This window comes from Megascapheus bottae, chromosome 28, assembly GCF_031878675.1.
Source record: "Megascapheus bottae isolate mThoBot1 chromosome 28, mThoBot2.hap1, whole genome shotgun sequence".
NCBI lineage: Eukaryota > Metazoa > Chordata > Mammalia > Rodentia > Geomyidae > Megascapheus > Megascapheus bottae.
In genome coordinates, this window is record NC_143536.1 from 652,916 (window position 1) to 664,731 (window position 11,816).

Below are 11,816 nucleotides of genomic sequence, written 5' to 3' on the forward strand. Positions count from 1 at the left end.
AGTTCCGTGTTAAAGGCTCACTGAGTATAGAAATATGGACCATGCTGTAGAATTTCATTGGCTTTGGCTAAGCAGGAAGGTTCATTTCTAAGCAGTACATTCCATAAACACACACAATGATTAACAATCAATTCAGAATAGTTACACTCTAGGGAAAACATGATCCCACCCAGTGCATGCTCTCTGTGAGCCAATCAACTTGTTGGTCTCACAGGTCTTGAGAGCAGGCCTAGTAATGATCTAATAGGACTGCAGTCCTTAGTGTGCTACATGTAGGTGATTTTACAAAGAAACAATGACTGCACAAAAGCAAAGTATCTATGAATATATTCCAAGATCTGCTACCAGGAAACATGAAATTAAAATATCTGGCTCTGACTTAGCTGGTAAAACACCAGCTCTGATCAATAGCAGCAATGACAACAACAAAGCAGCATGAAACTTCAAGACCTGGAGTTTGATTTCTAGTACCAGGAGAGGAAAAAAAAAAAAAATCTGACTTGAAAAACACCATACTTTGACTTTTTTGTTAAGCAGACCTTAGATAATTTCTCTTGCATTTGATGACATGACTCTTATTCTACAGTGATATTTTAAGACACAGTTAAGAAGTAGGGGGCACAGCTCAGTGACAAAATGCATGCATGCACACACAGGACCTTGGGCTAGAAAGCGTGGGATGCAGCTCAATGAGAGAATTCATGTACACACATACACACAAGACCCTGTTTGACCGCCAGCATTCAAACCAAACCAAACCAAACTAAGTCCATAGGGGAGCATGCTTGTGCTATGACCAAGGCTGTCTGGTAATGCCTTTCTAGTCCAATCCTGTGTAGAAGCCCCTGAACTAAGTGCTGCTATCTCCCTGCTCTTGCAAACTCTATCACCATGGCTTTAACCTCAAGGAAGAACATTTGAAAAAAGAAGCATTCTGGAAACCTCTGGACTCACATCTAGCAGGGTGAACAAGGAGTGACAGGAGAGGATATGAATAAAAACTTCCATGGTGGTTCACAGGCCTCTGGTCCTCCAAAAGAGGAGAAAGGAAATATTTGCTTTTTCCTCAAAGGGCCAAATAAGTGTCAGATTGTGTCACAACTCAAATATACAAACAAAATTATAGAAATAGTAGCAAGAAATACTAGAATTTCTCTTTCCCATCTTTTGGGAATAGGAAAGGTCTTCCAAGTTGTCCTTAAAACCCTGCAGCCCTAAGGACAGTAACAGGACAAAGGATCCACAAGAGCAAAGACTCTCCCATCAGACATGAGGCAGGGGCACATCAGCTTCTCTTCTCTTCCATCCCATACAGGGCAACACAGCCTGAAAGCCACGGAGAAAACAAACTTGAACAACGTTCCACAAAACTGAACTTTGGGGGTTCAGAGCTCCACAGTCAGTCATTGGCTGGCACCTCAGGCCTGCTGTGGGTGGCTTCCAATCTCTCTACACCACATGACATGCGTAGAGGAAAAACGGTCTCGACTTCCTATGGAACAGAATCACATGCTCAAGGAGACCATAAATCGGTAGCAGAGGTGTCAGATCACCTGACAGAGCTTGAGTCTAGAAGGTCACTGGACCACTGGAAGAGCTGTGTGGGGGTGCAAAGGGGAGGAGAGCACTGAACAGGACGGGGGCAGAGCCTCCCAAGGTGCTATAATTTCATTGGGTCCAAGTTGGATTAAACCAAGGGCTCTTTCAAGTGCCTGCCTTAACCAGCCACGGAGGCAAGCCCTCTCCACTGTGGCAGTGCCTGCCTGTGTGACCAGTTCAGCCATCCTCATGTCCCCTGAAAATACTCAACACTGGTGACTACACTTGGACAACAGGAGATGGTGGAGAGGATGCACTTCTGACACTGCTAGAGAGGAAATGGAAGAGGCCAGCCAGACTTGCCCAGTTCGTAAGCAGGCTTCCTTCCGTATTTGCCTCTTCACTCAAGGTTGCCTCCAAAGACAGCCTCTGTCCTCCACGGAACAGCAAGTATTTGTACTTCAGACCTATCCTTTATTAAACATTTTTTAGTTTGGCTAGGAATAGTCATTAAATACTGTAATAGGAATAAAACCAACAAAATCCCACTGTACCTTTGCACTGTATTTGTATAGAAATTTTAAAATGCTATAAAATTTTAGCATGACACATAATGAAGCAGATATGATTGTTAGGGCTTTATTTCAATGGACCACTCATATAAAACAGTCTATTTCTGAACATATAAGAAGACAATATATACCAATACGTGGAGCAGCATCAATAAAAGGCTTAGCACACAAAATTTCCAGATATTAGGAGTTTAAATACAGAAAACGAATCAAAGTTGGAAGCAAAGAATCAAATGTAAGTAATAATTACAAAACCCCACAGAGTTACGTGTGGAGTAACGGCACATACCTGCTACCCCCAGCAATGCAGGAGGGCTGCAGCATGGGCCGGCGCATGTAAAGTGAGACCCTAACCTGAAGACAGCTGGGGGCTGGAGGTCCAGCTGAATTGGTACAGTGCCTGCCTTGCACATACAAGGCCCTGAGTTCAGTCCCAGTAGGAGTGAGAAAGGGGAAGAGAGTATCTGAGGAGTAAAGTGAGAAGGGACTGAAAGGGCTACTTTGGTATCTTTCCACATGGAAGCTAGGGTGGCAGCAGGCAGGGAGAGGAAGTATCAGACGCTGGGTGTATGAAATGCTTCTTTCTTGGCATCCACTGCCTACCCAGTGACTTGTGTAATGGACATCAACATGAACTCACTTGTAATCCAGGTACAACCAAGTCAAAGCAAAGCCCTGCTGCTGAGCATGAACACCTGAGATCCCCCCACCCACCCCGCACTGTGCACACAAACCACATACAAGGCAGCATAGCCCACAGCCTGGAGTACACAATTCCAACACATTCTCTGAAAAAGAAAAAAAAAAATCTCAGCACCGGCTTTAATGCCTACTGTAAATCAGTAATATGAACTCAAGATGAACTCAAGTTCAAGGCTGACAAAGAAGTTCCACACTGGCTGTCCTCACTGGCAGAAGAGTAGAGCAGACATGGACTCATGACAAATGAAACTGCCCAAAGAATATAAGGCAAAGATGTAGCGTCTCCCCCACTCAAATCACAGCAGAAAGAGAATCGAGGCACATTGCCACAGACAGAGCAAGCACGGCCATGCTCATGTCCTCCACGGGGGCGACAACACACACACCTGACTCTGACATGGTGATCCATGCTGGAAAAGTCACGTACCAAAAAGGGCCTGTGTGCTAGTCTAGTTATTTTGCTATGTTTCTGCCCTTACCCCCATCTCACCCCTTTTGTTGTTGCTGCTCTTAGGAACTGAACTCAGGGTCTGGGTGCTCTCCCTGAGCCTCTTTGTATCCAGGGGCTAGCCCTCAACCACTTGAGCCACAGAGCTACTTCTGGCCTTTTCTGAGTAGTTTATTGGAGATGAATCTCACAGACTTTTCTGCCCGGGCTGGCTTTGAACCACGATCCTCAGATCTCAGCCTCCTGAGTAGCTAGGGTTACAGGCCTGAGCCCCGGCGCCTGGCTTATTTTTTTCCATCTTCCTTACAGAAAGAAAGTAATTGGAATATGATGATTCCCCCAATGATCTCTACAGCATGAAGAGCCTAGCCAGCAGCTGAATGCATACTGCTCTCTCTCAAATGCCGCACCGGACAGCAAGAAATAGAAGCAATGACACAGAAGTGAGAAAAATAAATACACATACCAGTTCCACGTCAGATGGGACATTCAATCCTAAAGGGGCAATAAAAGGTTCTTCATTTTCTTCCAAATTTTCGGCTTCAGATTTTTCTGTTAAAGCAAGCAAAACTTCTGAACAATGTTCACTAATACAACTTTCTGCTCTACCTCACTGTGTCTAACACCCATTTCACCCTCCTAGAGACAAGGGCGGCATGACAGGAGGAATGTTTCCAGGGCTGGCTGAAGTCTGAGCTCCAGCCCTGTCACTTCCCAGGTCTGAGCAGTTTCTATCTCCTTCAATGCAGGGCGAGCTCTGCATTGCACGCCAGTGAGGTGAAAGTGAGCAAGCCAGCCAGCGAGCCAGTCCACATGACATCTCCATCAGAGCAGAACGCTTGCTACTCAGCAAGGACTTGATGGATATTTTGCTCTGCTCTCTGCTACTTTTACTTCTCTAACTAACTGGCTTTGCCAAGACCTCCTTCCAATTTGTTTTGTGGATTCCCGATAGCAGCAGGCATCACTGTGTGCGTGTGTGCGTGTCTCCTGGGGCTTCTCTCTGAACTTTTTTGCTCAAGGCTACAGCTCCAGTTCTGGCCTTTTGATGATAACTGGATATGAACGTATCATGGACTGCGCTGCCTGGATTGGCTTCAAACAGCAATCCCAAGATCTCAGTCTCCTGAGGAGCCAGGATTACAAATGTGATTCTGATGACAATCAATTTTAATAATCAAATTATAAAACATTTGGGCACTAAAAATGTCAACACAGCTCACAAACATCTTATTGTTTTTTTTTTCTTTCACAAATAATCAGATGTCTTTTTCCATTTCTAGTCATTCATTCTAGTCACTGAATATCTGTCTATCTGCTACATTAGGTGCTACACAATGCTAGTACCATGTATGAAAATGTACCTTAGCCTAAGAGCTAATATACACAAGGAGTTCAAGAAACTAACCCCTCCCAAATGTAATAAACCAATTAACTCAGAAGTCAAGAGAAGACTTCTTAGAGGAGGCAAACACATGAGGGATCACCCTGTCATAAAGGGAATGACAGCAGGGTGCAGTGGCTTACACCTCTAGCTACTCAAGAGGCTGAGATCTGAGGATGGTGGTTCAAAGCCAGCCTAGGCACTAAAGTCCATAAGCTTCTTATCACCAGTTAACTACCAGAAAACCAGAAGTGGTGCTGTGGCTCCTGGGGTAGGGTGGTAGCCTTGAGATGAAGAGCTCAGGGACAGCACCCAGGCCCAGAGTTCAAGTTCCACTACCGACAAAAATAAAATAAAATAAATAAATAAATAAATAAATAACAAATGCTGGCAAGGATGTGGGGAAGGAACCCTACTGTACTGCTGGTGGGAATGGAAACTATTTCAACCACTCTGGGCAGCAGTCTCTAGGTTCCTCAATAAAAACAAACACAGATCTTCCCTAGGACCCAGACATATCACTCACGGCATCTACCCTGAACATCATGAACCAGGGATGTAACGCCTACACATGCACGCTCACTGCCTCACTACTCACAACAGTGATCCTGTGAGTCTCAGAGCTCGGCCTCCTGAGTAGCTAGGATTACAGGCTTGAGCTACCAGCACCCAACTTCTATCTATTGTTATTAAAAAAAACCTGCTACTGCAATACACACTTCAGTCAACTCAACTCCAATAGCCTGCTCTTTCTTTTCTCTTTCTGTCTGTCTGTCTGTCTATCTATTCTATCTTTTTTTGTCAGTCATGGGGCTTGAACTCAGGGCCTGGTATCTGTTCTTGAGCTTTCTCAAGCTAGCACTCTCCCACTTGAGCCACAGCACCACTGCTGGCATTTTCTGCATATATGATAACCAAGGAATTGAACCTAGGGCTTTGTGCATGTTAGGCAAGCATTCTACCTTAGGCAAAACTCCTGGCCTCTCAAACAACCCTTCCTTGTTGAACAAAGTATACATGATAATGGAAAGTTATGGAACGTAAAGGACACGGTATGTTACCACAAGGGAGAGGGGAGTCAGGCACTGAGGGGCTCTGACAGGCCCACTGAGGCCTTGCTGGTTAGAATGACAAATTTAATTAAGAAATGCCAAAATTATTGTAACTGTGAGGATAAAGGAATACAGATATGATACTGGGTCAGGCAGCCACTAGTGCAAGTTAAAAACAAAGTTACAGGGCCGTGAGTTTGGCCTAGTGGTAGAGTGCTTGCCTAGCATGCACGAGGACCCGGGTTTCGATTCCTCAGTACCACATATATAGAAAAAAACAAAAAAAATAAAGTTATAGCAGGGCCAGGAAAAAGCTAAGGGGCAGCACTCAGGCCCTGAGTTGGAGTCCCAATGATCACAATCATACACACACAAGAAAAACATACGAGGAGAGTTTTGAGAATGTGAATTTTAAAAAGAAAGTAAACAAATACGCTAAAGAGAACTCTGTAAAGAGAAAGTATACTTTGAAGAGAAACTAAGTTACACTAAGTCTTGAAGTTCAGAATTGTAACTATTCATCATCATTTAGCTGATAATTATACCTAGACAGCAATTGAACATCTGGAACACAGCAGACAAAATTGAAAGACTAGACAGAGGACGCTGTCAGGCCTGGGACACAGCATGTTCCAGCCATTCAACCCTGTGCCAAAGCATAAACCTACAGCAGACAGCATAAAGCAGCACATTCATTCACCAGTGAAACTATCTACAAAACGGCACCTGTGGTTAAGGGCTGCTCATGTAACCCTGATTAAGAACGGGTAATTTATTCTGGAAAAATAAATGTGTGTTTCTGTCTTACATCTGCAAGATTTTCCAGGATACCATAACCTGTGAGGGACAGTTAGGTTCAAAAGTCAAGATGGCTGGGATGTAGCTCAGTGGCAAGGTGCTTCCCTAGCAAGTGCAACATCAAGGCATTCACTGGTGGTTCATGCCTCTAATCTTAAGTTCTTCAGAAAAGTGATCTGAGAACCACAGGCAGAGTAGGCAAGAAAGTCTCTGTGTATGCGTGCGTGTGTGCGTGTGTGTGTGTGTGTGTGTGCGCACTGCACACGCACATGCATGCATGCCAATCCTAGGGCTTGACCTGGTCGATGTCCCTCAGCTTCAATAGCTCAAGGCTAGGACTCTACCACTTGAGCCAGAGCACCATTTCTGGCCTTTTCTTTTTATGTGATACTGAGGAATAGAACCCAGGGCTTCATGCATGTGAGGCAAGCATTATACCACTAAGTCACCTTCCCAGCCCCCATGAAATTCTTACCAATAATTAACCAACAAACAAGTAGAGGTGTGGTTCAAGTGCCTTAAGCAAAAAAAGTTCAGGAAAATGCTCAGAATCTGAATTTAAGCCCTGAGTTCAAGCACAAGAAGCAGCATTAAAAAAAAAAAAAATCCATTCAGAAAGTGTTATGTACCTTAATGAACCTCCAAAAGTCTATCAGGAGAATCTACAAGCTCACAAAGCAGAGTGCCTGTGATTCTTTTGCTTGCCCACCATGCTGTTTTGATGCTATCAAAACTGTTGGGGGGCCAGGAGTTTGGCCTAGTGGTTAAAGTGCTTTTCTAGCATGCACGAAGACCCGGGTTCGATTCCTTGGTACCACATACATAGAAAAAAGCCGGAAGTGGTACTGAGGCTCAAGTGGTAGAGCTCTAGCCTTGAGAAAGTCCAAGGACAGTGCCCAGGCCCTGAACCCAAGCCCAGGACTGGCTAAAAAAAAAAAAAAACAAAAAAAAAAAACAAAAAAAAACTATTAGGGGACGGGGCCAGTGGCTCACGTCTGTAATCCTAATTACTCAGGAGACTGAGATCTGAGGATCAAAGCCAGCCCAGGCACTAAAGACTTTGACACTCTTATCTCCAATTAATCACTAGAAAAGGAGAGAAGTGGGGTTGTGGCTCCAGGGGAAGGGTGGCAGCCTTGAGCTGCTGAGCTCAGGGACAGCGTCCAGGCCCAGAGTTCAAGCCCCAAGACCCACCAAAAAAAAAGAAAAGAAAAAAGAAAGAAAAAAACTGCTGGGGGGCTGGGAGAATGTGGCCTCGGGCTGAATGGACCCTTGTCCAGTCTCCAGGTAACAGATCAAGTCAGTGTTGATATGAAGTGTCTGTAGGATGTGAACCAGCTTGCAATTCCAAATAACTGAATTGTATCTCCAAGTTAAAGTTCTCTTTGTCAAACTGAGCATATGCATATGAGTGACCCCTCTTAAATTTCCCAGGCTCACATCAGTTACTGTCAACTGATCAAAACACTGGGGTTCTTTTAGTATTACATGAGAGTTAGTACAGGAAAGCACAAATGTCAAATCAATAACAAGAATAAGAGAAACAACAAAAAAAAGCTATGAGTCTATTTTTCACCCCTATGAACAATTTACTTCTTAGTTTCTAGCTTTATTTCACCAAAGGAAGGTATACTACTAAAATCCTGGTGATGTCAAGGGCCAGCTCACCTCTGTGTTTAGAAGGCTCTTCCTCCTCTGTCGGCTCAGATGGGTCATAGTAGTCACTGCCGTAAGTAAACCCCACAGCACTGTAATTCCCATCCTCGGCTAGCGCTTCACTCAATCGCTTGTATTCTTCCTCTTTGAATAAAAACGAGACCTTTATTAATAACACTAGAAGTTTACCATTTCTAAAGTTGTAGCTATCAACAAAAGAATATTACACTTTTTTCAACCTCTTTTCAAGGTGAAAATGTTTCTGAAAATGCCTATTTTATAGCTATCAAAATGTATTTCTGCCAATACACATTTACCACAGATAGGAGAATATATGTCTCTTAAGGAAAATTTCTTCCTGCCGAGAAAACTTTGGGATTAAGAACTATATTAAAAATCAATTGCTAAAGCAAAGACAAGAACATTAATCAAATTCATACAATACTGTTAAAGAAGAACACTTAAAGAGATTGTTTTTTTGTTTGTTTGTGTGTGTGTGTGTGTGTTTTTGTTTTGCTTTTGTTTTTGGCTTTTTTTTTTTTTCCTCAAATCCCAGTCTGCCCTCAAAAGCTGGAAAAATTCTTTGTGGCTCTACATATAAACTATCCTGAGGTCCTCTCAGAACGCAAAGACTCGTTTTTCCAATCCACTGGGTACTGTCAAGATAATATCAGAAAGAGTGAGTAAAATGAATGGGAGCAAATTTTTAAATACTTAAAATTTTAAAAGTTGTGGCAGAAGTAAGTCTTTCTTGAGCAGTACCTTGCCTCGCCTCCTCCTCAAGCAAGTCCGTATGCAAGGCTAAATACCTCTCTTCATCACACAGCGCCTCTACCCGTGCCTCCTCTTCAGAGAGTTGGTAGTCTCGGTTCCAGGTGGCATACTCAGCGTCGTACGCGGAGAGGTCATGCAGATGACCGCGCCCATCGTACCTGTAATGTGAGTGTGCGGGTCAGCGGACAGAAGTCACTGCCCCGGTGGGCTGTGTGTGACACTTGATGCACATACTTACCAATAAAGTCATAGAAACAAAAGCATGAAAGCAAATGTAAGGCTTTTCAGATTTATATTTAACATGGCTAATCACAGCTCACCTACTTTTAAACTCAAATTAACTTAAAGTCTACCCTCCTTTCTACAGCACAATAAAATTTAACTAAAGGCAGATACTCCTTTAAAACATAACTGACATCCACCTCACTAGCAGTTCTTACCGTGTATGATTTGGTCAACCATTCAATGCCACTTGCAAAAAAAAAAAAAAAATTTCTTTTTTCTGAAAAGTTAACTATCATAGCTTACATTCACACAAACCGAATACATAAATACCTATCCGTAAGAACCAAACGGTCGAAATTTCCTCGCTTCTTTCTGCTAGTCCCGAACTCTCAGGAGAGATCTTCATCAAAGAAACTTGCGTCCATTGGAGATAAAATCTTGGCTAGGCTGGCCCCTAGCCACTTGGCTGAGGAAATAAGTGCTGGGTTATGCGGTAGAGAGACACACATACATAGGAACAGTGACAAATACATGCAGTTTAAGGAGGTTCACTGGAAACGGAGCAAAACCAGTAGAGGAGGCAGTACCAGCATTTCCTTCTAAACTTCCTGTCCCAGAAAATAGCATAAATGGAGACATATCTTGCATGGATCAACAGTTACTATTGGAAGAATTAGAAGAGCGCTTGCTGCCATGCTTTTAACACAAAGATCCAATGAGATGCTGTCAAAGTACAACCATCTGCTAATAAACGAGTTAGTAGACTTTAGACAAAACACTCAGATCTGAGGCTGCAAAAGCAGTGTGGTGAAAAACAAAAGTCTGCCTCACTTACTAATGCTGAATTTTGCAACAGACACCGAATTAATGGGGGAAAAAGTCCAAAAGTTCCAGGGAACTCAAGGCATCACATTTATTAAATTTTAAACTTTGTTTTACTTTAATGTAAACCTCCTTAACTTACAAATGTAGATTATATTTTTAAAAGTCTTACAGGTTGTACATGTGTAGCGTTTGCTCCCCACCAGCTTTGGGAGGCCTCACTCAAGTCATGTACAGGATGATACAGAAAGCCAGGGGGGGGGGGGGCTAGACCGCAGTGCTCCCCAAACTTGAATAATACATGCCAGGAATAACACCTTGGAAAGCAAGCCTGGTAGCTCAGGCAACATCCGGGCTAAACAGTGGTTCAAAGGCCTAGCACGTCTGAGCAGAGAAGGGAATCCTCAGATCCAGAGCGAACCCCATCTGCAACATTCCCTTCACAAAGTCCTTGTTTCCTAGATCTATACCTCCAAAGGGACTGTCGGGGGTGGCAAAAGGCCTGCTAGTCATGAGTGTGTCCATCTGGGCCCAGCTCAGAGGTCATCCCTACAGTCATGTTCCAAGGCTGTGTAGATCCAGTCTTAACGCCTCTCACACGGTGGGCTTCCTTCACTTTGGAGAGCCTATTCCACAGCTTAATAGTAGGTAGGTCACGGTTAGCTCGGCAGTCCGGGCCCCAGAAGCAGTGTTGCTCAAAGGCCAGAAACAAAACAACAACAGCAACGAAAATAATTCCGAAACCCAGGGAGGAGAGGAGAAGAGGGGGACTGAAAAAGTGAGGGTGGGGAGCAAACAACCTACATCGCGGAGTGGTGTCACCCTTTCAAACCAGCACCTCTAGAGACCCGGCTCCAGGCCGCCGTCCGCAAGCGCCCGGGGGGATTCGGAAAGAGGCCACAGCCGGCAGGCGTCGGGAGACGGCGACGCAGCCCTCCCGACGCCACTCCCGGGAGCGAGGTCGGGTCCGCCCGGCGCCCCCGGCCGCCACGCGGCCTCGAGCCGGCGCCCCCGCGGGCAGCCCGACCCTCCCCCCGGACGCCGGGGCGCCCCGGATCCCCGAGCGCCTTCCGGCCCGGCAGCGCGTCAACGTGCGGCGCAGGGGGGGAGCGGGCGCGGGAGGGCAGGGCGGGCGCGGGGCGGGGGGGGCACCGACCTGTCGATGAGGATCTTGGGGTCCCCCATCCAGGGGATGAGGTGCTGTCCCTGCTCCTGGGCCAGCGCCCGCTCGTCGTCCCGGAACAGCTTGCAGGCATAGCCGAACACCAGCAGCTCCACCCGGCCGCCCGCCCCGCCGGCGCCGCCGGGCCCGGCCTCCTCCTTCGCGCCGCCCTTCCTCTCGGGCTTGGCGCGACCGGCGCCCGCGCCGTACATGACAGCGTCCCCGGCGCCCGGGCCGGCCCTCCGCTGCGCCGCGCGACGCCGCCGAAGCCTCTCCCGGCCTGACCCCTCAGTCAAAGGCGCCGCATCCCGGCCGCCACCTCGACGCGGCCGCCATGGCGGGCCACAAAATGGGGAAGGCGCGACTTCCGCCAGGCCGGCCCCACTTCCGGCGGCGGCGCCGGCAGAGTCGCCGCGCGGCAGATTCGCCGCGCGGCGGGGCCGTTCGAGCCGCTGCGGAAATCCCCGGGCCGCGGGCCCGCGTCCGCGGGGCGCGCCGCGGCGGGGGCCGGGGCGCGGGGCGCGGGCCCGGCCTCTTCCCTTTTTTCGGTGGCCGTCGAGGACGTGGCGAAAGTGCGGGCGGGGCGCGCGCCGAGCCCGCGGCGGCCGCGGCGGCGGGCGGGGCCGTTGCGGCGAGTGGCGGGGCGCGGCCCCGGGCCGGACCCCACGCGTGCGCCGCGGCC

General features: G+C 46.9%; 1 protein-coding gene across 3 annotated transcripts in view; it reads right to left on the reverse strand.

Annotated features, from left to right (window-relative positions):
- Sfswap (splicing factor SWAP) overlaps nt 1–11,466 on the reverse strand; it is a 53,856-nt gene extending 42,390 nt beyond the window's left edge. For 2 of the 3 annotated variants that reach the window (XM_090320437.1, XM_090320436.1), the window contains exons 1-4: nt 11,129–11,466; nt 8,914–9,083; nt 8,164–8,295; nt 3,728–3,813 (exon numbers count right to left, since the gene is read on the reverse strand). In XM_090320437.1, the coding sequence (XP_090176563.1) occupies nt 3,728–3,813; nt 8,164–8,295; nt 8,914–9,083; nt 11,129–11,346 (606 nt within the window). In that variant the 5' untranslated portion in view covers nt 11,347–11,466. Of the gene's footprint in view, nt 1–3,727; nt 3,814–8,163; nt 8,296–8,913; nt 10,869–11,128 lie in introns of those variants that run through there. The other variant, XM_090320438.1, reaches the window with a different exon arrangement.
- Between the last annotated feature and the right edge of the window lie 350 nt (nt 11,467–11,816).